This window comes from Bubalus kerabau, chromosome 6 (genome assembly GCF_029407905.1).
Source record: "Bubalus kerabau isolate K-KA32 ecotype Philippines breed swamp buffalo chromosome 6, PCC_UOA_SB_1v2, whole genome shotgun sequence".
Lineage (NCBI taxonomy): Eukaryota > Metazoa > Chordata > Mammalia > Artiodactyla > Bovidae > Bubalus > Bubalus kerabau.
The window spans coordinates 112570552-112594687 of NC_073629.1; the positions used below are offsets into that span (position 1 = coordinate 112570552).

General features: G+C 48.8%; 1 protein-coding gene across 2 annotated transcripts in view; it reads left to right on the forward strand.

The window, feature by feature from the left end:
* CSMD2 (CUB and Sushi multiple domains 2) overlaps nt 1-24136 on the forward strand; it is a 683179-nt gene that overhangs the window by 334731 nt on the left and 324312 nt on the right. For both annotated transcript variants that reach the window (XM_055586466.1, XM_055586467.1), the window contains exon 6: nt 11608-11720. In XM_055586466.1, the coding sequence (XP_055442441.1) occupies nt 11608-11720 (113 nt within the window). The remainder of the gene's footprint in view (nt 1-11607; nt 11721-24136) is intronic.

Sequence of the window (24136 nt, forward strand, 5' to 3'; positions counted from 1 at the left end):
GCTGTGGGGGATCCACCACGAGCCCTCATGCCCAGATCTTGGTACCCAGCACAAGTTCCCATCTCCAGATCCAACCCCATTCTGTTTACATTAGCCTCAAGGGCACAGCCTCTCCCTAGAGGCAGGAGAACCCTCACCAGGAAGCCATGCCCAATGGGCAGCTGAGCTAGGGGTAGAAGGAACTGACACCCCAAGCCAGTCCCCAGATCTTCTCAGTGTGCTCCTTGCTCATCTCACAGCCCATCGTGATGACACTTTCATCCCCGCAGCAAACACAGCCAGGGGTCCTGTCCCCCAGCCCTCAGTGGCTCAGCCACACACCCTCCAGGGAACGGAGCATCTGGAGGAGGTGCATTTCCCTGCTGCAGTTTGTGTGGGTCCCTGGGGCTCACAGTCCGCTGAGCAGGGAAAAACCCTGGTGATTTGTCGAGTTTATTGACTTGCTTCTGGGAAAGAGAGCACATTTGCCCACGTCGATTACCAAACTCCACTGTTGCTGCACTGGGGCTATGTCACCATGAGAAAAGCTTCCCCAAAAGGTACCAGCAGCTGCCAAGAGCCTGGGGAGCACAGCGAGGTCTGAGGGACTGAACAGGGCGCTGCACATCTCCATGGGAGACCAAGATGAAACCTGCATGCCCCCCGAGCCGCTCCTCAATGTCCCCAGGCTTCCCTGCTCATCTGCCTTTTCCTCTGCTTTCCCTACCTGTGCCCGCTGCTTCCTCCAGCAGGACCTCATTCCTTCTTCCAGTCACTGAGTCCGGCGTTCCTTTTTCCTGTGAGAAGCATTTCCTGAGCCCTTCCCGTGTGTCAGGCACTCACGAAGTACTGAGAGAAGAACTAAATGAGAAGGAAATAGCTCCTGTCTTCAGGGAGCCCACAGCTTTGTGGGGAAGCAGATTCTTGTGTGATGTGTGATGAGACAAGTGCTCTGATGGAGAAAGTGCAAGGATTCTTTGCAAGAGAAAATGAGATACTCAGGAGAAGCCCACCAGGCTTCCTGGAGCCAGTGGCTATAAGATGACCCTGGATGGGTCAAAAGGAAGTAGCTAGAAAAAGGGTAGGGGTGCATCAAAGTAGACAGGGAGAGTTTGGCCAGGAAGTGAGTTCTTGATCTTTAGAAACACTAAGAACAGACCTTGACTGACCCTGTGTCCAGAATGCTGGAGCTGGAATTTGTGCCTCGTCAGGCAGCAGGCCAGGGAGGCCTCTGAAGTTCTCCAAGTTCTGAGGCTAGCTGTTTCCGGGGAATTCCCTGGCTGTCCAGTGGTTAGGGCTCCAGGCTTGCACTTCAGGAGGCCCAGGATCCACCCCTGGTCAGGGAAGATCCCACCTGCCTCTCCATGTGGCTAAAAACAAACACAAAAGACTAGCTGACCCCATTCTCTTGATCACAAAGGGGACAGCATTCAGAAAGATGCCCCAGGACTTCCCTAGTGGTCCAGGGGCTAAGATTCCACACTCCCAATGCAGGGGGCCTGGCCAGGGAACTAGAGCATCTAAGAGTCTGCATGCCACAGCTAAGACCTGGTGCAGCCAAGTACATAAATAAAACAAACAAATGTTTTTTTTAAAAAAGAAGATACCGCACTGTGGAAAGCAAGAGACTGCCATTTGCATGAGCGCTCATTCATTCAATCATTCACAAAACTTGTGCCATAAAAGTGCCTGTACCCTCTCCCCCCAAGCAGCTCCCGGAGTTGCTGGCATTCTCGGGCTTGATAGACCTTCCTGCTCGAGGCCCCACGGCGCTCTCAGCACCCGCTGCCTGTGGGCCGTCTCCCACCCCCACCTCCAACGCCTGTTTACCCGCCACTCCCACCAGCCGAGCCTGGGATTTTCTGAGAATCGGATAGGTTCGTTGCCAGCTCTCTTGGTGCCAGTCATACTTGTTATTTTAATTATGTGACTTAAATTAAACATCACATAAACTGATGAAATATGAGTGTGAAAGGAAGTAGAGTTGCGCCTCTAGAAACTAAATTGAATGCTTTGGCATAGTTCCATGAAGGAGATGCTCTGAAAAGAACTGCTTCCTAAATATTAGGTGTGAATGAGGGAGAGAACAGCATGCTGCTGAACCGATTCCATCGGGGTGGGGACCAGGCCTGTGTTGCCCGCCGCTGCGTTCCCAGTGCTTAGCACAATGCCTGGCACATCGCAGGTGCCCCATAAATATCTGTAGACTGGATGAGCGGTGGCAAAATTGAAACCAGTGAGCGATGCCTTATGGGTGGGGTTTACATAAGATAGACAATGCAGAGAAGAAACCTATGGTCAAAGGAAAGACCTTGCTCTGGCGTTGCAAGGACTGGCCAAAAAAAAAAAAAAAAAAAGTACCTTCAAGTATATTTATATTGTAATGAAATGTTTAAGCTATGAATGTATGCTTTTATTATTCCCCACTTCCCAGGTGGCACTAGTGGTAAAGAACCCAACTGCCAGTGCAGGAGACACAGGAGATGTGGGTTTGATCCTTGGGTCGGGAAGATCCCCTGGAGGAGGGCATGACAACCCACTCCAGTGTTCTTGCCTGGAGAATCCCATGGACAGAGGAGCCTGATGGGCTACAGTCCACGGGGTCGCAGAGAATTGGACACGACTGAAGCGACTTAGCATGCACTTAGAAATTATTTTTCACAAACCAACTGCATCATTGGCAAGGCTTCTACAGTCAATGTCCATAAACTCTGTAAAGGGCAAGATAGATATTTTTGGCATTGTGGGTTCTAGCTGCTGTCACAACAACTCAGCACTGCCTTTGTAACATGAAAGCAGACAATATGTAAATGAATGAGCGTGCTTGTGACCCCGTGAAACTCCACTGACAAAAGAGACAGCTCAGTGTCGCTTATCAACCCGGTTCTCGGGGACCGATTTGCTCTGTGTGCTAGGCACTCTGCTGCACTGCTAAACACACGGAGACAGAAAATTCTGCTCTGGTGCTTGTGGAGCTCGCCTTTGAGTGAGCAAGGTGGTCATCGAGTCAGAAGATGATTACTATTTGCTGTGCTCGGAACGACAGCGGGGCATGTCCCAGGTGCAGAGGGAAACGCGCAGGGCACTGCTGCTCCCATGGGGGCAGGGAGAGGGGGAGGAGAGCAAAGGAGGCATTTGGTCAGGTTTATGAGATCAGTGATATTTTCCCAGGTAGTCAGATGGGGCAGCAGGGAACAGCATTCTAGGCAGAGGGAACAGCATATGCAAAGACATGGAGACTGGAAAGTGTCTGGAGCTCAAAGTTGGTATCACAAAAGGGAGAAGGAAGACATAAAAAAGATTAGGCTCCTGGAGCCAGGTTTCCCTGGTGGCTCAAACAGTAAAGAATCTGCCCACAGGGCAGAAGACCCAGGTTTGATCCCTAGGTTAGGAAGGCCCCCTGGAGAAGGCATGGCAACCCACTTCAGTATTCTTGCCTGGAGAGTTCTATGGACAGAGGAGCCTGGCAGGTCCATGGAATTGCAAAGAGTCGGACACGACTGAGCGACTGACCCTTGTCCTGGAGCTGGTGGACCTTGGCTTTCCCATGAGGCAGTGACTTGAGCGGATGCCCTCACAGAGTACGGAAGATGGATGGAGGCAGAGGGCCCATCAGAAGGCTGTCTCTGTAGTGAGGGTGAGGAATGATACAGTCACAAGGGGGAGAAGACGTGGCCACAGTTGGCCACGGGAGCGAAGGAGTGGAAGGAGTTGGGATGGTGCCAGGGTGTGGTGGCTGGGAATGTGGTGTGGACCACCAGAAGAGGAAACCCTGAGGAGCAGGAGTGATGGGGGAGGGGAAGCTTTGGTTTGTTCAGAGCACAGTAAATGACCCCCAAACATATAATTAGGGAGCCAGGAGTTGAACCTTCATCGGGGTAGCTCAGGCGTCTCAGAACTGCCTGGGCACCCGCAGGTGGGACAGGCGCTGCTGGGACCCGGAGCCTGGGGAAGCCAAGCAGCCTCTGTCCAAAGATAAGTCTAGAGGCTGGGGGACTCCAGCAGCCAAAAGGACTTGTACTCACCCCAGGCATTCACCCAGTTCCTGGAAAAGAAGTAACATCGTGGATTTGTCTTGGGAAAAGGTTTTATTTCTCAGTACAGCAAGAGTCCTAGGCTTTTGGCTAAAGAAAAACCAATATGGAAATCATTTGTGATGAGACTGGATGTCAGGGCTGAGTCAATAAAGGCCTGCTTCAAGGGTGAGAGGGAGCTCGGGCCGGGGAGTGGGAAGCAGCCTCCAACAAGGGCCTTGGTGCCCTTTGCCGCTGCCAGGACGTTCCTACAAGGGTTTCCCTGGTTGCATCGTGGTGTTCTCGCCATCCCCCAGGGAAGGGAGCAGACAGCGAGTGGGAAGGGTAGAGGGCTTGGGAGTGTGGTGGTGAGCACATCCCATATGTCACATTCTCCCTGCTCAGCCTGAGCAATAGAAGGGTGGTTTATGCAGGGCCTGGAAAGATTCTTCAAGCCTGAATCAGATCCAGGCTGTGCATGTAGCTTGGGTAAGAGATAAAGCCCACAGAAGGTGCACTGGGAGCACAGAAGCCAGAGACTATTGACCGGGGAACAGAGGCTGCACGGAGAAGGAGAGGGTGAAGCCAAACCTTGTAGTTAACCGGCTTTGCAGGAACTTCTGTATCTAGGGGGCCGTGGTGGAAGAGGTACCCTCCGGCAAGCACAGAGCCTTGTACACAGTATGTGCTTGGTGAGTGAATGAATGAATGAATGTTCCCCTGAAGCTGTCCGTGTTCAGGGATGCTGAGATTTAAACCAAGACCTCCTCATCTTCCTCCCTCTCAGTTTAAAATTAGGCAGCAATTCCTTGCAGATTACTGTTGTCGTCTTGTGGGGCGTGTCTCTCAGCACCCCACATGCGGACTGTATGAGAAGCTTCTTAAGAAATGCTTTCCACGCAGTTTGCTCTGAGCTCTATTACCAGAAGCACAACTTAGAGCTTTCTGCTGAGGAACTCAAAGCCACTTTTCCCATAATCAACTACATGCATTAGAGGGAGTGATTTTTTTTTTTAATTCTCCCCAAGCCAGATTCCATTAATGAAGCCCCATTTAACAGAAGTCAATTTACCAAAAAGAAAAAAAAAAAGTTGAGCATAATTGCTTAAATACATTTTATGTTGTACTATGGTAGCAATTTACTGGGTGAACTTGGAATTCCCCAAGCCCCCCATAGTGAAGTTAATGTGGACAGAAAGATTTGAAGGGGGGAATCTCTCTTTGTGTGTTCTCTCCTTTAATTATGATTCTAACAGGGAGCAAAATTAAAGAGGATCCTGGGGGGAGGAGGGAGGGAAAGTAAAGGAACAGAATGGAATTCAGCTTCAACAGTTCCACCGCCTTCCCTGAGTACAGAGGCTCTATCTGAGATGAGTTTGAATCCCACTTCTGCTGCTTACTAGCTGTGTGAACCTGTGCAAGTTTCTTAACGTCTCTGTGCAGCCAGGTGGTGCAACGGGAAGGGGCATAGACAGCAGCAGGTACAAAGGCTTGGGTACATGCATGTACACTCAGTCGTGTCCAACTCTTTGCCATGCCATGGACTATAGCCCATCAGGCTCCTCTGTCCCGAATTTCCAGGCAAGAATACTTGAGTGGGTTACCATTTCCTTCTCCAGAGGATCTTCCTGGCCCAGGGATCAAGCCCACATCTCCTGCATTGGCAGGTGGGTTCTTTACCACTGTGCCGCCTGTACAAAGGTAGAGAGGCACAAAGAAAGCAGTGCACATAAGCTCTTCTGTTTGAGTGTACAATGATGTGTGTGTGTGTGTCTATGTGTGTGTGTGTGTGTGTGTGTGTCTGTGTGTGTGTGTGTGTGTGTCTACATCTATCTGTGTGATGTACTCAGAGAAGGAAGGCAGGCCAAGAAGACTTCACTGGGAAGGTGACATTTGATACAAGACTTTGAGGAAGTGAGAGGGTGAACCAGATGGCAGTCTGGGAGAAGAGGCAGTCAGCAGGCAGAGAAACGATCATGTGCAAAGGCCCTGAGGCAGGAGTGGGTGTGGCCAGTTTTGAGCAGCCTGGAGACCCTTGTGGCTAGAGCGTAAAGAGTAAGGAAAAGAGGAGACACACTGGCTTTTATAAGGAATAAGGAACAAGGAAAGGAGAGCTGAAGGCACACTGGCTTTTTTAAGACTTGGAGACTCTGGTGAAGCCTTTGGCTCTAAGAATTAGAGCCACTGAAGATTTGATTTTAATTAACTCTGACAGCGAAAGTGTGAGTCGCTCAGTCATGTACAACTTTTTGTGACCCCATGGACTGTAGCCCACAAGGATCCTCTGTCCATGGAATTCTCCAGGCAAGAATACTGGAGTGGGTAGCCATTTCTTTCTCCAGGGGATCTTCCTGACCCAGGGAAAGAACCCACATCTTTTATACCTCCTGCATTGGCAGGCAGGTTCTTTACCATCTGAGCCACCAGGGAAGCCCTAATTAACTCTATTAATGAATAATTTAATACATGCATAGGGAAGCCTGGCGTGCTGCAATCCATGGGGTTGCGACAAGTTGGACACAAGTTGGTTATCGAAGAACAACAAAAAATGTGTAATTTATATTAAAAATTGTTGTCCAGTCGCTCAGTCATGTCTGACTCTTTATGACCCCATGGACTGCAGCACACCAAGCTACCCCTGTCCAGCACCATCTCCTGGAGGTTGCTCAAACCCATGTCCATTGAGTCAATGATGCCATCCAACCATCTCATCCTCTATTGTCCCCTTCCTCTCCTGCCTTCAGTCTTTCCCAGTATCAGGGTCTTTTCTAATGAGTTGGCTCTTCACATCAGGTGGTCAAATATTGGAGTTTCAGCTTCAGCATCAGTCCTTCCAATGAATATTCAGGGTTGATTTCCTTTAGGATTGACTGGTTTGATCTCCTTGCAGTCCAAGGGACTCTCAAGACTCTTCTCCAACACCACAGTTCAAAAACATCAATTCTTTGACGCTCAGCCTTCTTTATGGTCCAACTCTCGCATCCATACATGACTACTGGAAAAACCATAACTTTGACTATATGAACCTTTCTTGGCTTGGTAACATCTCTACTTTTCCATATGCTGTCTTCCAAGGAACTAGCATCTTTTAATTTCAGGGCTGCAGTCACCATCTGCAGTAATTTTGGAGCCCAAGAAAATAAAGTCTGACACTATTTCCATTGTTTCCCCATCTATTTGCCATGAAGTGATGGGACTGGATGCCATGATCTTCATTTTTTGAATGTTGAGTTTTAAGTCAGCTTTTTCACTGTCCACTTTCACCTTCATCAAGAGGCTCTTTAGTTTCTCTTCACTTTCTGCCAAGATGGTGGTGTCATCTGCATATCTGAAGTTATTGATATTTCTCCCAGCAATCTTGATTCCAGCTTGTGCTTCATCCTCCAGTCTGGCACTTCTCATGATGTACTCTGCATATAAGTTAAATAAGCAGGGTGACAATATACAGCCTTGACATACTCCTTTGCCAATTTGGAACCAATCCGTTGTTTCATGTCCAGTTCTAACTGCTACTTCTTGACCTGCAGACAGGTTTCACAGGAGGCAATTAAAAAATGACCCATCTTAAATATACAGTTCTGGGGGCTTTGACAAATTTGTGCATGCCGTATATCCACCATCTTATTATTATAAGATAAGACCATGTCTTATTATATAAGACAAGACCATCTTATATATAAGACCATTTCCAGCACCCCAGAATGTTCCCTGTATTCCTTCCAACTCAGGCACCCACTCACTGTTGATTTCGTCTTTTCCAGAGTTTCATAGAAACAGAATCACACAGTATATACTCTTCTATCATTCAGCATAATGCTTTTGAGCATCTTTCATGTGGTAGGTGTTAGTAGTTGTTTTTTATTAGAGTTTTGAGTAAGGCATAACATCATCGCAATGGCCAAGTTTAATGTGATAATTCCAGCATTTAAGTCCCTAATTGTCTGATAGATACCAAGAAAACTCTCAAATGTGCATGTACGTCCTAGGAGACAGGAGCAGCAACAGAGTAAAGATGCACAGGGCCCCGAGTTGAAGCCTTGAGAATGAACAGTTATAAGATTCCTGGGAGCAGGTGAAGGTGTGGGATGGGGTGATGTCCCTTCAGGCTCCTCCTGTCTGTACAGTTGGGGGTTAAAGTTGATCCCAGGGCTGGAGAAGAGTCGCTGACTTTCTGAATTCCAGTTACAACCCAGATCATTACTCTCATCCTGCTCTTGGGACCCCAGCACTCTCCCCTCATTCCATTTTGCAATAAACAGCCTTTGGTTCTGAATTATTCAGGTAAAGTCTCCCTATTTCTACTTCCTTATGTAAATAGCCTGCAAGCTTTGTCATTGAGATAGAATTGAATTTGGCCTGAGGAAGAAAAAACCCACAATACTTTTTGCGGCTCCTTAGAAAACTTAAAATGACTCTGCCTGTAATAAACTATTTTAAATGGGATCTGGTAAAATATACAGTAATTGGTTTCCATTATAGCTCTTACTATAGCAGTATGGGTGATATTCCTGGAGTTTGGTGTGTGTCAGCATTTTCGTTATAGTAAAAACTCAGTTTTTCAGGGTGAGAGGCTCCTTGGTTAGTTCCTTTGTCTAACACGCATTTATGGAGACCCACTATGCTGGAGCTGTCTCCCTTTCATACCTCCAGATCATCTCCCCTCCCTTTTCTACCCTGTTCCATGCTTAGGAAGACTTACTTGTCAGACTACACCAGTATTCTTCCTTGCCCTCTGGCTTCCAACTGGGCTAGATCAACAGAAGCATCAGCAGTAGATGGGAGGAGGGGAGGCAGGAGAGTGAAGTCCGGGTATTCATTCCTTGCTCCGTCCTGGTGGGAATCTGTGCAAATTGGCTGTAGTCCCAGCTGACCAAAGATATGGGTCCTTTCTAAGCTTCAGGGCTCACCATTTCTGTCCAGGTCTGTGAGGGGTTAGCCATACCCTTGTTACCAGCCTCAGAATCCTGCCGCATCCTTGATGGTGAAGAGCACATTCATTCACCCAGAATTATTCTCAGATGACTGAGCCACCTGTTTTCTGCTGGAATCCTGGCACACCTGCTCGAGTCAGGCATTGTGTTAGGTGCTCAGTACAAAGATGAAGAACAAAGATGATGGAGAATAAACAGCAGCTGCCACTTACTGAGAGCTTTCTATTTGCTAGAGACGGTGCTAAAGTCTTTTTCGTGTATTATCTCATTCAGTCTTCACAACCCTTTCAGGGAGGGATTATTATCCTCATTTTACAGATAAAGTCACAGAGAATGTAAGTAATTTTCACAAGATAACACAGCCGATCCCTCCAGAACCCCAGCTTCCCCCCGCTCTACCCACCCACCCACCTGTCTGCACTACCCTCTTGGAAGCATCATCCTAGGGAGACACACACCTGGATGAATGAATTACAATCTGAGTAACTTTCTGTGGCATCACAGAGGAAGGAAAAGGGAATTATGTTTATTGAGTTAATACATGCCAGATACTGGGCTAGGTCCTGTTCCCGGAAGTCCCCTCACTTATTCCCATGGACTCTCCAGGCTGGTGTTATCATTCCATCTTCAAAAAGATGGAGTCACTGGCCACACTGATTGGAAATGGTGAAGCCTGGATCTGAACCCAAATCTGTGTGGTTTCAGAGCCCAGGAGAGTAGGAAAGACCTTCCTGGATGGGGATGTGGTATTTGCAAGTGTCCCAAAGAGTCGGACACGACTGAACAACTTCACTTTGACTTTTCACTTTCATGAATTGGAGAAAGAAATGGCAACCCACTCCAGTATTCTTGCCTAGAGAATTCCAGGGACGGGGGAGCCTGGTGGGCTGCCGTCTATGGGGTCGCACAGAGTCGGACATGACTGAAGCGACTTAGCAGCAGCAGCAGCAGCAGCAAAGTCGTCTCAGGTGACACGGCGGGTGCAGGGGAGAGGGTTACTCGTGGGTATATTTCAGGCAGAAAAGGCAAAGGCATGGGAATTCCCTGCTGGTCCAGTGGTTAAGAATCCACCTTCCAGTGCAGGGGACGTGGGTTCCTCCTTGGTCGGGGAACTAAGATCCCGCATGCCTCGGGGCAACTCTAAACCCACACATGCCACAAGGAAAGTTCCCATATGACTCAATGAAGGTCTTGCATGCTTCAGCTGAGACGCGACACAGCCAAATAAATAATAATAATGAAAGAGCAAAGACACGGGAAAGGAGAAAGCTTGGAATGCTTAGGTGTGATCAGGGTGTCCAGGCAGGGCAGGATGGATGGTACCAAAGGGGATGCATCAGGAGGTTTGGTCTCTGATTCAGACACAGAGAGGAGGAGCAGGAAGATACCGGTTCTTGGCTGCTGGAGGCTGTGGGGTCCAGGAGAGAAGGGGGTGCTCCTAGGGTGCAGGGCAGCGGGGGGGATGAGCAGAGAGAGGAGGGGCATTGGGGGCTTAGCCTGAGTGTGGAGAGGGGAGAGGACCCTCCCGTGGTGAGCAGAGGCCCTTTCAAGAAGGAGACAGGATAGGAAGTTTGGAAGGCCAGTCTTGTATGGACACTGGGGAGCCACAGAAGGTTCTTGAGCTCTGAGTGACTCTAGAAGGAAAGATCTGATTGATGTGAAAGCTGGCCCAGGATGCAGCTGGTCAGAAGGCTAGGACAGCAACCAGCGGCAGGGGGGCATATGCTGGTGTCGACCCACTGAGCCGGACTGGCTAGAACTCGGAGGAGGCTAAGTTAAGGGAGGAGAGGCAGCCTGGAAGCAGGAGGGGTAGTGAGGGGCAGGGGGGAGGCCTCTTGTGGAGCCAGCAGGGATGGGGCAGGAGGCAGAGGAGACCCAGGGCCTAGTGAGTGACCCCAAAATGGGCCCTCACACCTGGGAAGGGCGTGCTGCACACAGTGGCTGCCCTCGCCCTTTCTCCTGACTTCTCTGAGGCCCTGAGGGGCTTGCTTGGGGTGGCTGAACCTCTGCCCCTGAGTGCAAGGGGGATGGTGAGGACAGGGGCTGAACCTTTGCTGGAGAGCTGGGGCTGGTCCTCTGTCCGGGGCTGGATCTTTGTGGGGCATCTGGAGCTCTGCTGGAGGTGGGTGTGTGGGCATCTGCTGGACAGGGGGGCGGTGGGCCTCTGCTTGGAGGGCTGGGTCTCTCTCCAGGGTGGCCAGACCTCCGTGGGAGAAATAGTCCTCTGCTCCTGCCCTGAAGCATGGCCCCCTCCTCTCAGCATCTCCCTGGTGGCTCAGGTGGTAAAGGATCTGCCTGCAATGCAGGAGACCGGATTTGATCCCTGGCTTGGGAAGATCCCCTGCAGAAGGGAATGGTTACCCACTCCAGTATTCTTGCCTGGGAAATCCCAAGGACAGAAGGGCCTGGTGGGCTACAGTCTGTGGGGTCCCAAAGAGTCAGACATGACTAAGCAACAAAGCAGATGTGCTCAGCCTCTCAGCCGTGGAAAGAACCCCGGGAGGAGCCAGCTCAAGCCACCCAGGTCCCAGGCTCCTTGCTGGAGGGCGGCTGGGGCGGCGTGGCCCTCCCTTCTGCCGGGGCAGAGGCCCCAGCACATGTGGGCAGTGGAGAGACTCCCGGGTGCCCAGTCTCAACCAGCTGTGGTCCCTCACCTCCCCCTCCCCTACTTGCTGTCCCCACAGGTTCACTGGAGCCAGCCTCCCAGCCCCCGTCATCAGCAGCAAGAACTGGCTACGGCTGCACTTCACATCGGATGGCAACCACCGCCAGCGTGGCTTCAGCGCCCAGTACCAAGGTAGGTAGGGCCGGGCGGCAGAGATGTCCTCAAACTGGGTGTACTTGCCCCTGTTGTCCTGCTCTTATTTGCAGACCCACAGGTCTGCGTTTCAGTATCTCTGCATCTGCTGTGGTCTGTTGCCCAAGGGAGGACACTTCTCGAATGGCATAGAATTGTGTGCCCTGAGCTGCCCCTCTTCAGACCAGTGGAATCTTAATAGTTTATACCAGGGGCCTCCTGAGAGCCAGGCACTGTGCTTGGTGCTTGGTCAGCATCGTCTCACTTAATCTTTGTCATTACCCTGTGAAGCAAAGACTGTCACCATCTCCATTTGATGGACAAGGGAGCTGAGGCTCAGGGAAATTAAGCCAGTTTCCCAAGGCTATCTGAACTCCTGCCCCTCGAATCCAGAGCCCACCCTCCTACTGGCAGAGTTTAGCCTACCCCAGGGTAAAGTAGGAGAGCTGCCCATATCTGACCTCTCATTCATTTCGTGTAGAACACAAATGTTTGACAAACGACAGGTGAGACTTTAGGGAGCTCTCCAGCTTAGATGCGCAAATCTGGGACAAGCTCTCTGGGGGCAAGAGATCAGACCCAAAATGGCAGGTGGAAACTGCAAGTCAGCAGATTTCTGCTCCATCCGTGATGAATTTCCTAACTCCAAGAGGAGAGCTGCCCATGAAAAGGAGTGCATTAATCCTAAGGCGGGGAGTCCTCCACACCTGGAGGAGATCCCAAAGACCGGTAGATGGTAGGTGTAGATGACAACCTTCCTTTTCAACCTTGAGTTTGTCCCAAGTACAGAGAATTTATCCATGGAGACAAACAGTAAGGATTGGTTTCAAACTTGCTCATTAACCCATTGCTATCACCAGTTATGGGCTTCCCAGACTCGAGTTCCATCCCTGGATAGGGAAGATCCCCTGGAGGAGGGCATGGCAACCCCCTCCAGTATTCTTGCCTGGCTAATCTCAAGGACAGAGAAACCTGGAAGACTACAGTCCACAGGGTCGCAAAGAGTGGGATACTACTGAAACAGCTTGGCATGCACGCACACTGGCGGCTCAGTGGTAAGGAATCCGCCTGCCAATGTAGGAGTTGCAGGTTCTATCCCTGGGTAGGGAAGATCCCCTGAAGGCGGAAATGGCAAGCCACTCCAGTATTCTTGCCTGGGAAATCCCATGGACAGAGGAGCCTGGTGGGCTACAGCCCAAGGGGTCCCAAGAGAGTCGGACACAACGTAGTGACTAAACGACAAAAATCACCAATTACAAATGGAAGTTGGTTCTGATAGATTCAGGGTGAATTTGTATTGCCCACCTATTAAGCAGAGGCCCTGTAAGAGGCCCTGGGGAATAAAGAGTGGGCTGTATTGGGAGTGAGAGAGTATGTGTATCAATCAGCGTGCATAGGACATAGGTCTGACGGAAGAGGGTGCTGTGCTCAAGGCCACACCACCGTTAGGAGAGGGCCCCAACTCCTGGGGAGGAGCAGGGCAGCCTGTCTTTCCATGCCCCACCTCAGAGGCTCTGAGGCTTCAGCCTGAACACTGAGCACCCTGCCTCCCCCCAGACGTGGCACCGGCAGTACGGGGGCCCCCAGGGCCAGGCTTTCAGGCTGGGAACTGGGATAAAAGCAGCATTGGGAGCAGAAACATGACCTCTAGAATCTGAATCTTTTATGCACAGCTTCATCCTTAGCCTTGGGTAGCAGGACTCCCTTGAAATTATTTTTAAAAAACGAACAGGAAACCAACTTTGACAAGCTTCACAAACCCTGGCTCCGAGGACTTTCTTCAAGACATTTTTTTTTTCTGCACCTGAGGTTGGGTCTTTGTGGGAGTGAAGCACCTCTTTGGCTCTTCCTGTCATGTTTTCCAAAACAGAGAAGCAGAAATAAACGTCGTTGTTTCGTCTGATTAAAGAGGTTCCAGGTGTTTCTTATATAAGTCAAGTTTCTGAGGGCCCATGTGCCGTGGTCATAGATTAGGGTTTGCTGCCAGACAACAGGCAATGAGAACACCAATCAGGAAGTCTCGAGAAGGTCAGGATCATGCATCCATTGCGCGCCTGCCATGCACCAGGCCCTGTATGATGTTTAATCCTCTCCTCAGCGCAGTGGTGGATGTGTTTTTTAATTCCCGTATCTCAGAAGGGAGCTGAGGCTCAGAGAGCTTGTGTACCTCACCAAACACACACAGATCACACAGACTATGAGTTGTTGTTGTTTTTCAGTCGCTCAGTCGTCTCTGACTCTTTGTGACCCCATGGCCTGCAGCATGCCAGGCTTCCCTGTCCTTCACCAACTCCCGGAGCCTACTCAGACTCATGGCCATTGAGTCAATGATGCCATCCAACCATCTCATCCTCTGTCATCCCCTTCTCTTCCTGCCCTCAGTCTTCCCCAGCATCAGGGTCTTTTGCCATGAGTCAGCCCTTCGCATCAGGTGGCCAAAGTATTGGAGCTTCAGCTTCAGCATCAGTCCTTCCAATGAATATTCAGGGTTGACTTCCTTTAGGATTGACTGGCTTGATCTCCTTGCTGTTCAAGGGACTCTCAAGAGTCTTCTCCAGCACCACAGTTCAAAAGCATCAGTTCTTGGGCACTCAGCCTTCATGATGGTCCAACTCCCTCATCCGTACATGCCTATTGAAAAAACCATAGCTTTGACTATGCAGACCTTTGTCAGCAACGTGATGTTTCTGCGTTTACAGCATATCAGTGATGAAGCTCAAATTCATTCACAGACCTATGTGAGTTTTTCTGCAAAATCACAAGGCCTTCTCCTATGGGGCTGTGGTTGCCCCACTTTTCTTATTTGACTGGTAGCTTTTAAACTTTGTTCTGTTAATCTCATTCCACCATAAAAAAAAAAAAAATACATTTTTTCCATTACAACCTGGACACACGTATGTATCTGTAGACCTAAAAGGAAAATGTCACCAAGTGCTATGTACCCTTAGTAAGTATGATGCACCCTGAAAATTTCTTTTCCAATTTTTAGTATTAGTTGCAACTTTTAAATCGATTTCACAAGTCTGTAGCAAGGAACAACCCACAATCTGAAAAATGGTGTTAGTTACGAACTTCTCAAAAGTAGGCTCTTTCTTGTCCTCTCTGTCCTCCCTTATCCTCCCACAGCACAGCCCAGAACAGGATTTGCACACTGGTGTTTCAAGGACTTGGCATTTCATGGATATTCAGTTCTAACAGCAGCTGTGTGAAGCAGGTACCACTACTAACCCCATCTTAGAGATGAGTACTGAGAGCTGCAGAGAGGGTCCCGTGGTGGGAATAAGCCCTAGGTCTCAGCCGTAGCATGTTGCAGCCCAGGTCTGAACGCCAGCCAAGCTCATCTGGATCTGGCATGCTAATAGACTGTGGTGTGTGCCACTTGTGTTAATACATGATTCTCCCCTGGGAACTTTCTCTAGTGTTTTCCAGACTGTGAGTACATAGTGCAAGGGTCTACAGCAATCATTTGGAGACTTAATTGACAACTTTATAAAGCAGGGTTTCTCAGCCTCCGCACTGCTGACGCTGTCGCCGGCATAATTCCCTCCGGTAGGGGGCTGCCTCAGGCACTGCAGGCAGTTTAGCAGCATCCCTGGCCTCTACCCACAAGATGCTAGATGCCAGCAGCACCCACACATGTGTGTATATACACACACACGCACACACACACACACACACACAGTTATGACAACCATAAAGTCTCCAGACTCTGCCAAATGTCCCCTGGGCACAAAATCACCCCCAGTTGAGAACCACTGCTCTAAAGGGACAAAAACTTTGGAACCACTAAAGAACATTCTAAGTTTTGCTGCTTGTAAATTCAGTCCCAGAGAATAGCAGAGGCAGGTTTCGGTCTAGGAGGGGTCTAGGAGGTCTAGGAGGTGTAGGGGTCTAGGAGGAAACAGGAGCATTCTTCCTGCGTGGCTGTACCTGACGAAGGTTTAGTGATGGGTCCAACTACAAAGAGGAGGGTGAGATTAAAGGAACCCAGAGCAATGATGAGGTCCCAGGGAATAAGCAGCCGAGAGGCCTTTACCACACTAGGGGAAGGGCCAGGGAAGGGGGAGCAGGAGCTGGAGCCATTGAAGAGGGGCTCCTGGCAGAACTGAGGAGGCTGACCCCTGCCAACCTCTAGGGCAGGAAGGGGTGCTGGGAATCTGTGACCAGTGCAGGAGGGGACCCCAGGAATCACTAACCAGATCTTGCCCTTCTCTCCAGCACATCTGCTGTGCTTCCCATCTGCCAACCCAACAGGAAACCAGGAACAAAGGAACAAAGGGCCTGCCCTGTTCTGCTCTGTGCCCTAGGAGGTGGGCCAGTTGGACTGGCAGGCTTCCTTGTTCTCTAGCTGTCCACAGAGGTCTGGCTCCGGGTCACAGGACAGAGCGGAGGAGAATGGGCCTAGGGAGTCATCCTCAAGGGACCAGCTTCACCCGTGCTTGGCTTTATGGCCTTGGAATCTCAAAGGATGGAAGGCACTTCTGAGCCAGTAATTCCCAACTCCTGTTATCAGTGGAGGTTTTGTCCCAGAGAAACAAACAAGAAAATTAAAATAAATAAATGTAACTGAAGAATTGATGCTTTTGAACTGTGGTGTTGGAGAAGACTCTTGAGAGTCCCTTGGACTGCAAGGAGGTCCAACCAGTCCATTCTGAAGGAGATCAGTCCTGGGTGTTCATTGGAAGGAATGATGCTAAAGCTGAAACTCCAGTACTTTGGCCACCTCATGCGAAGAGTTGACTCATTGGAAAAGACTCTGATGCTGGGAGGGATTGGGGGCAGGAGGAGAAGGGGACGACAGAGGATGAGATGGCTGGATGGCGTCACCGACTCAATGGACATGAGTTTGTGTGAACTCTGGGAGTTGGTGATGGACAGGGAGGCCTGGTATGCTGCAGTTTGGGGTCGCAAAGAGTCAGATATGACTGAGCGGCTGAACTGAACGTACAATACAGCGCATTTCCTTCTTGTCTCAATCCCATTAGAATTTAGGGCTGTTCATGGCCACAAACAATTCTGACCAAAACCATGTGGTAGCAGAGGATCTGAGTTCTAGGCTGTTGCTGCCTGGAGCTGACTGTCGGAAGGTGGGCAGTTGTATTTCATTTTTGAGAAATGTGTCCCCTTGTGACATTACCCAAAAGACCCACATGACCAGACCAGTCTCTGCTGTCAAAGAGAGCAGGTAAAAGAGAGGAGCAGACACGAGTCTGTCACTTCTGTGCCGTAAGAGAAGGGCTATAATCGAGGCCTGATGAAAGGTTCTGGGAGTGGATAAAGGAGCAATTCATGTTGTTGGAGACACTTAAGGAAAGCCAGACTTCAGGGTGAGTCTCAAAAAGAGGCCAGACAGACAATGGGAAGAAGCCTTCCAGGTAGAGCTCAAGCAAGACAACGTGAAAGTGCTAAGTCTACGGAACCATAGATACCTGTGTGTGTCTATAGCACAGGTCAGCGAACTACAGCCTGCAGGCCAGGCTCAGCTCTCTGCTTGCTTTCATGTGGTCTTCAAGGGAAAAGTGGGTTTTATACTTCTTTTTATTTTAATTTTTTTTTTTTAATCTGGCCGTACCATGTGGCACACAGGATCCTAGTTCCCTGACCCAGCGATCAAACCCACACTCCCTGTATTGGAAACATGGAGTCTTAACCACTGGACCACCAGGGGAGTTCTCACATTTTTAAATAGTTGAAGAAAAAAAATAAATAGTTGAAGAGCATTTCATAACACATGAAAATTATATGAAATTCAAATTTTAGCGTCGATAAATGAAAGGTTATTGGAACTCAGCTACACTCATTAATAGACAAATTTTCTATGACTGCTTGAGTGCTACCGGAGTCAGGTAGTTTGCAACTGAGATGAGGCATTTTACAGAAAACATTTGCTGACCTAGAGTGAAGTCTGCAGTCACGAGCTGCGATGGGCAGCCAGAGTTATGAGGCTGGAAAGTGAGGTAGGCAGTCACATCATGTCATTAAAAGCTGCCGTAAAGCTGGGCTTCATCCCAGAGTGGGGCTTGTGCTTATGCTCAGCGCTCAGTTGTGTACAACTCTGTGCGAACCCATGGACTGTAGCCCGCCAGGCTCCTCCATCCATGGGATTTTCCAGACAAGAATACTGGAGTGGGTTGCCGTTTCCTTCTCCAGGGTATCTTCCAGGCCCAGGGATCAAACCCGCTTCTCTTGCATCTCCTGCATTGGCAGGCGGATTCAGTGGTGAGAGGTTGATCAGAAGTTTTAACAAGAGCGGAGACATGATCACATTTTCATTTTTGAAAAATCTTTGCTCTAGAATGAAAATAATGGGAGACAGATACGCATTTTTGGAGGATGAGAAGTTGACAAGGACTTACCTGGTGGTCCAGTGGTGAAGACTCTGCACTCCCAATGCAGGGGGAACAAGTTCAGACCCTGAAAGGGGAACTAAGATCCTGCGTGCCTCATGGCATGGCCAAAAAAAAAAAAATTATTTTAAATGATGACAGTAAAGATCCAGAGTTAGGCAAAAACAGTAGGAGATGGAGAAGGGGAGATAGACCAGAAGAGATCCTTCTGTGATCGACCACCCTGGACTCAGTACGCGTCAGGTTTGGGAGTGAGAGGGGATGGGGGAAAGAAGATGAATGAGTCAGAGATAAATCTTAGGTTTTTAGCTTGAGTAAGTGAGTAAAATAAATGACAATATTAACCAAGATGGTCCCTGGCAGAGGCAGATGGGGGATGGAGTTTGCTTGGGATGCATTGATTCTGAGGTAGTGTGGATGCCAGGGTTTGGGAGATGATCTGATAGACAATTGTCTCTTCTGTCAATCTGTAGCTCAGAGAAGAAGGATCTTGGCTAGAGAAAAAGATATAAAAGCTTCCAGGCAAAGTAGAGGCTGAGGTCACCAATCCCATCTTAAGGCATGAGTCCTCCCATGCATGTAACAGAAGAGAAGTGGGTCAAAAGAATGGGCTTTCCAAGTGGGTTCCTTGGAGACCATGGGGTTCTCCCAGCAGCTGTTTTGCAAAGGGCTGAGCAGGTGGAATTTCCACCCCAACTTCACCTAGAGCAGTCCCTCTTTGATCTATTTGTAGCAGGCATGTACCTAAGCAGGTTAGAATAAGTTCCTCTACCTAAAACCCAAGAGTTGAGGTTCTATAAAATTCCTTCCTGTTCTGGAAGAGCACTGAGATTGTGTCTTCAAACCCTCTGTCTCCAGGTGAGGAATATTTCCAGTCCTTCTCATTGTTTCCTTGGTTGTTTTGTTTTTGGTTTTCTTTTTTTAAGCCTACAAGGAATGACAGTGAGAAGAGCCTTTCTTAAATGCCCCCAGTGGCCACTGATCACAAGGGGTGAGGGGCTACCCTGGAGGGAAGGTGACCCCCTTCGCTGTTGCGTTCCTCATCTGAAGAGGGAGCAGTCATTTTAACCCCACAAGGCGACTAGAAGTTAAAGGAGCTCCTGGTAAAATGTCTGACACTTGGCAGGCACTCTTAAAATGGGAACTTGAAGCTTCCTACCCTATCCATCACCTTGACCCCTGTTCTATGGGAAACCCTCGAGCAACAAGAGCGAGCTGGCGGCTCTGGCTCCTTTCACATGTGTCCCCCTTGCTGCTGCTCTGACCTTATGATAATCCTCAAGTGACTGTCCCTCCCTGCAACCAGACCCTAGCCTGGCCCTGCTGCCCCTCCCACTGCCTCTCTCAAGTCCACCCTGGTGACTGCGAGATTGGAAGATTTTCTGCTCTCTAGAAGGCGCGTGCTGAGTCTCAGTTGTCTGCCCAAGAAACATTTCCATTTGAGAACAATTGGCATTTACTGAGATGCTGGAGACTTTTTATGTTAACAAGCTGAAGCTTCTGATTTTCACATGAACACATTGAGTTTTTGCCTGTGACTGATCCACAGTCCCGGGCCAGTGCCTCAGGCACCCCGTGGTCCAAGCTCTGACTTATTTGCTCTCTTCTTGTCGGCCTCTGAACTGCTGCCGGACCCTTAGCGGCCTCATTTCCAAGTTTAGGCCTCTGGGGTTCTCAGCATGAATCTCAGGATCCCGGGGGCTGAGTACTCACAAGGCCAAGCTCCTGAGTTCAATCAATAGTGAGCCTAAACTGAAAAGTGAGTGTGAACACACGTGCGACACCCCCTCACCTTACCAGGCTTCAAGTGTCACCCCTTCCTTTTTCCAGAAATGAATTCAAAGCACAAATTCTGCTAACAGTGGGTCATTCATCCGCTCAGTCATCAAACTCTTAGGAAACCTTCTGTGTGCCTGGCTCTGTCTGCCGCAGGATGCAGACATAGGAGCCCATGCGGCAAATTGCTAGAACCAGATCTGATGGGGCCATGTAATGAGGGTTTCAGCAGAGCTCCAAGTGAAGCCTGGAGAGGCCACTAACTTCTCCCTGAGACACAGAGACAGAGAGAAGGTAACCTCTGAGCTAGATGGAGCCAAGAAGAGAAGAGGAGAACGGATGTTCCAGGGAGAAATGACAGCATCACAAAGGCGACTAAACGCGATAACCCATGGCCGTAGGAACTCCCTTAAACATCCGTCTTCCGGTCATCTCCTCCAGCTGACTTCTGGGAAGTTACTCGTGAAGATGGCTGCATGGCCCATTATTAACAGCGAAGCATTTATCTATTCTTTTTCAAGTTCTTTTCCCATTTATCTTGTTACAGGGTATTGAGCAGAGTTCCCTGGGCTACAAAATAGGGTTAGGGTTAGACACGTGTGTGTAACAGTCACTTTGCTGTACACCTGAAACTAACATAACATTGTTAATTATCCTCCAATGTAAAATAAAATTTTTTTAAAAATAGCAAAGCACTCCCCTAGGAATTAGAACATGCCCCCTCTTACACTGCCACCCATAAACCATGGGCCACCCCTGATGCCGTCCCCCTTCTACTATGCCAGAGTCCTTCTCTACTTTAGGAGTTCCAGCAGCATGGTGAGTTTTGCATGTTAACCAAGAAACTGAACCGGCGGCTCCGAACAGAGCACTACTTAACAACCTAAGTTGGGTTGATGCTTCCTTTCCCACCATATTTTAAAAATCACCCAGCTTGGGAGGGAATCTGCAAAAATTCCTCAGCTATCCATTGTCCTTCAGCACCTGCATTCTTAGCAGTGAGGGATCTTTTATGATTTCGATACCAGTTTTTTGCTCTTCATTTAGCCGGAGCAGTGAATCCAAGCCTGGAATGCACTGAAGCAAAGCACCAGGTGATGCCTTTGTCAACAGCAGCTCTTGCAGACTATTTTCATCCTCTTCCACGTCACTTGTTCCAGCAATCTTCAGCAGAGTTACTCCATCTGAAGTTTTGCCAGATGTTCACTTCGTTTTTCTTTTTCCTGGTCACTAATAGTAATATTCTAAATGCTCAGTGACTCTTTAAATATGTTTCTCAATTTGAATATTGCTACCCTTTCCTTGCAAGAATGTGGCATCACCTTTGGTCACAATAACCTCTCCACCTTTTCCTAGGTCATGAAGCAAAACATCTTAAAGACTGAGGGTTCAGCTCACTTTTCCAAATACTGTACCATCAGTAGCAGCAGCTTTGTCAGGTTCATTCCGTGACACCAAACCTTGAAGCTTCGGTTCAGTTCAATTCAGTCGCTCAGTCATGTCCAACTCTTTGTGACCCCATGGACTGCAGCATGCCAGGCTACCCTGCTGCTGCTGCTGCTAAATCACTTCAGTCATGTCTGATTCTGTGCAACCCCATAGACGGCAGCCCACCAGGCTCCCCCGTCCCTGGGATTCTCCAGGCAAGAACACTGGAGTGGGTTGCCATTTCCTCCTCCAATGCATGCCAGTGAAAAGTGAAAGTGAAGTCGCTCAGTCGTGTCTGACTCTTAGCAACCCCCCTATCCATCACTAACTTCTAGAGCTCGCTCAAACTCATGTCCATTGAGTCAATGATACCATCCAACCATCTCATCCTCTGTTTCCCCCCTGCCTTCAATCTTTCCCAGCATCAGGGTCTTTTCAAATGAGTCAGTTCTTCACATTGGGTGGCCAAAGTATTGGAGGTTTTGCTTCAGCATCAGTCCTTCCAATGAATATTTAGGATGAATTCCTTAAGATTGACTGGTTTGATCTTGCTATCCAAGGGACTCACAAGAATCTTCTTCAACACCACATTTCAAAAGCATCAATTCTTCAGTGCTCAGCTTTCTTTAATGTCCAACTCTCACATCCATATATGGCTACTGGAAAAACCATAGCTTTGACTAGATGGATCTTTCTTTGTTGGCAAAGTAATGTCTTGCTTTTTAATATGCTGTCTAGGTTGGTCATAGCTTTTCTTCCAAGAAGCAAGTGGCTTTTAATTTCACAGCTGCAGTCACCATCTGCAGTGATTTTGGAGCTCAAGAAAATAAAGTCTGTCACTGTTTCCATTGTTTCCTCATCTATTTGCCATGAAGTGATGGGACCAGATGCCATGATCTTCATTACTTAAAAATGGAAATCTGGTACTCCCCTGGTGGTCCAGTGCTAAGACTCTACACTCAAAGCAGAGGGCCTGGGTTCGATCCTTAGTCAGGGAACTAGATCCCACATGTGCCAGATAAGAGTTCACTTGCATCTTCACCAAATTTTGTATCTTTGGCATTAATCTTGGTGAGATGAAGAGCCAATGTGCCAGACCCTGGCTTGGTCTAGCAAAAGACAGTGAGTACTGAAAGCATTTCTGCAGGGCATTGATGGCCAGCCCCGCGTGGAGCTTGGGCTGTTATAACCCCGAAGTCAACTTTCACCCTATTTCAAATGAGTAAACTGAGAGCATTTTCAGTAATTACAACCAAAGACTCATTGGGCATTGGCAATTTCCAAAGTGAACATGATGGACTGGACATTGGAAACCACCAGTATCCTGGAAGCCCCGTTTCTTAGCTTTTGATGTATTAGTCAAGTAAGGAGATCAGATCAGATCAGTCGCTCAGTTGTGTCCGACTCTTTGCGACCCCATGAATCGCAGCATGCCAGGCCTCCCTGGAGATAGGTAATCTTAATTCTTGTGCCTTCAATTCCTAATTCAGCATTCAGTGTTTTCCTGTCCTCTAGTGTAAGCACACCCTTTGAGCCTCTGTGGTTACATCAGAAATCCTGTTGCTGGTCTCTGTCTCCATTTGTAGAAATTGTGGCAAATGGAACAGTCTCTCCAGGGTTTATCACAGGTTTGGGCTGCTTCTTTAGCTCAACAGTTACAGTATCCACACGCAGCACCACACCTTTCCTGATTTCCACCAGATTAGCACCTTTGCTCATCTCAAAGCCTTCCACGGCAATGCCAATGCACTCTCATTGGCGGTGCCACCCCAGCTTCTTCATTTGTGTGTTGGCAGCATCCCGATCACGTCTGATGCAATAGTTTTATATTTATCCTTTAAGTCAGTTGACCTGGCAACAGATACCTCATCTTTTGTTACTTTGAGGTGTCCCCAGCCCTGTTCTGTAATCATTCTTCTTGCCACTGTTCTTCTTCATAGAAAGGATTTCCCCATCTGCTAGAAGGTCTACATCTTGAAGCATTAGGCCTTAGGCCTCTTCACCAAATTTTGTATCTTTGGCATGAATCTCCGTGAGATGTAGAGCCAGTGTGCCAGACCCTGGCTTTGTCTAGCAAAGGACAGTGAGTACTGAAAGCATTTTTGCAGGGCGCTGGTGGCCAGGCAGCGAGGCAGGCCCTCCATGAGAAGGGAGAGGTGGAACACAGCATGCACACCCAAGTTTCCAAAGTGGTGATCAGATTTCCATTTTTTTTTTTTAAATTATGGCCTGTTGGCAGGCCACATTTTTTTTAATATTTGTTTATTTATTTATTTGGCTCTGCTGGCTCTCAGTTGCAGCACACAGGAGCTTTAGCTGAAGCGTGGGAACTCTTAGTTGTTGCATGTGGGATCTAGTTCCCTGACTAGGAATCGAACCCAGGTCCCCTGCATTGAGAGCACAAAGTCTTAGCCACTGGACCACCAGGGGAGTCTCAGATTTCCATCTTTAAGTAACCTTTTTTAAGATGGGCTACAGACAGTGACTCAGTGAACAAAAACCAAGCAGAAAAGGATGTATTTAGGGCAGGAGTGGCTTAGAAGATAGAAGGCTACACATTGGAGAGATTTTCTGAGGTTGAATGGGCTGGATTTAGTGTGGATGAAGGGATGGGCCAGCCAGCAGGCCAGCCAGGTGCTGGGGAAAGGCGAGTGGTCAGGTGAGTGCAGGGCTCACTGTTGTGCAGGGAAGTCTGAATGCGCTGGAATGAGGAGCCATATATTCCATGTACTTCTGGGTTCCTAGAGCCATGGTGGCAGATTAGGCAGCCCTCTCCTGTCTCCTTCCCCAGCAGGTCCTGGTCTTCCACTAGTTCAGCCCAATAACTGATGCTGCAGACTAGAGAGGCATTTGTATTGCCAGATT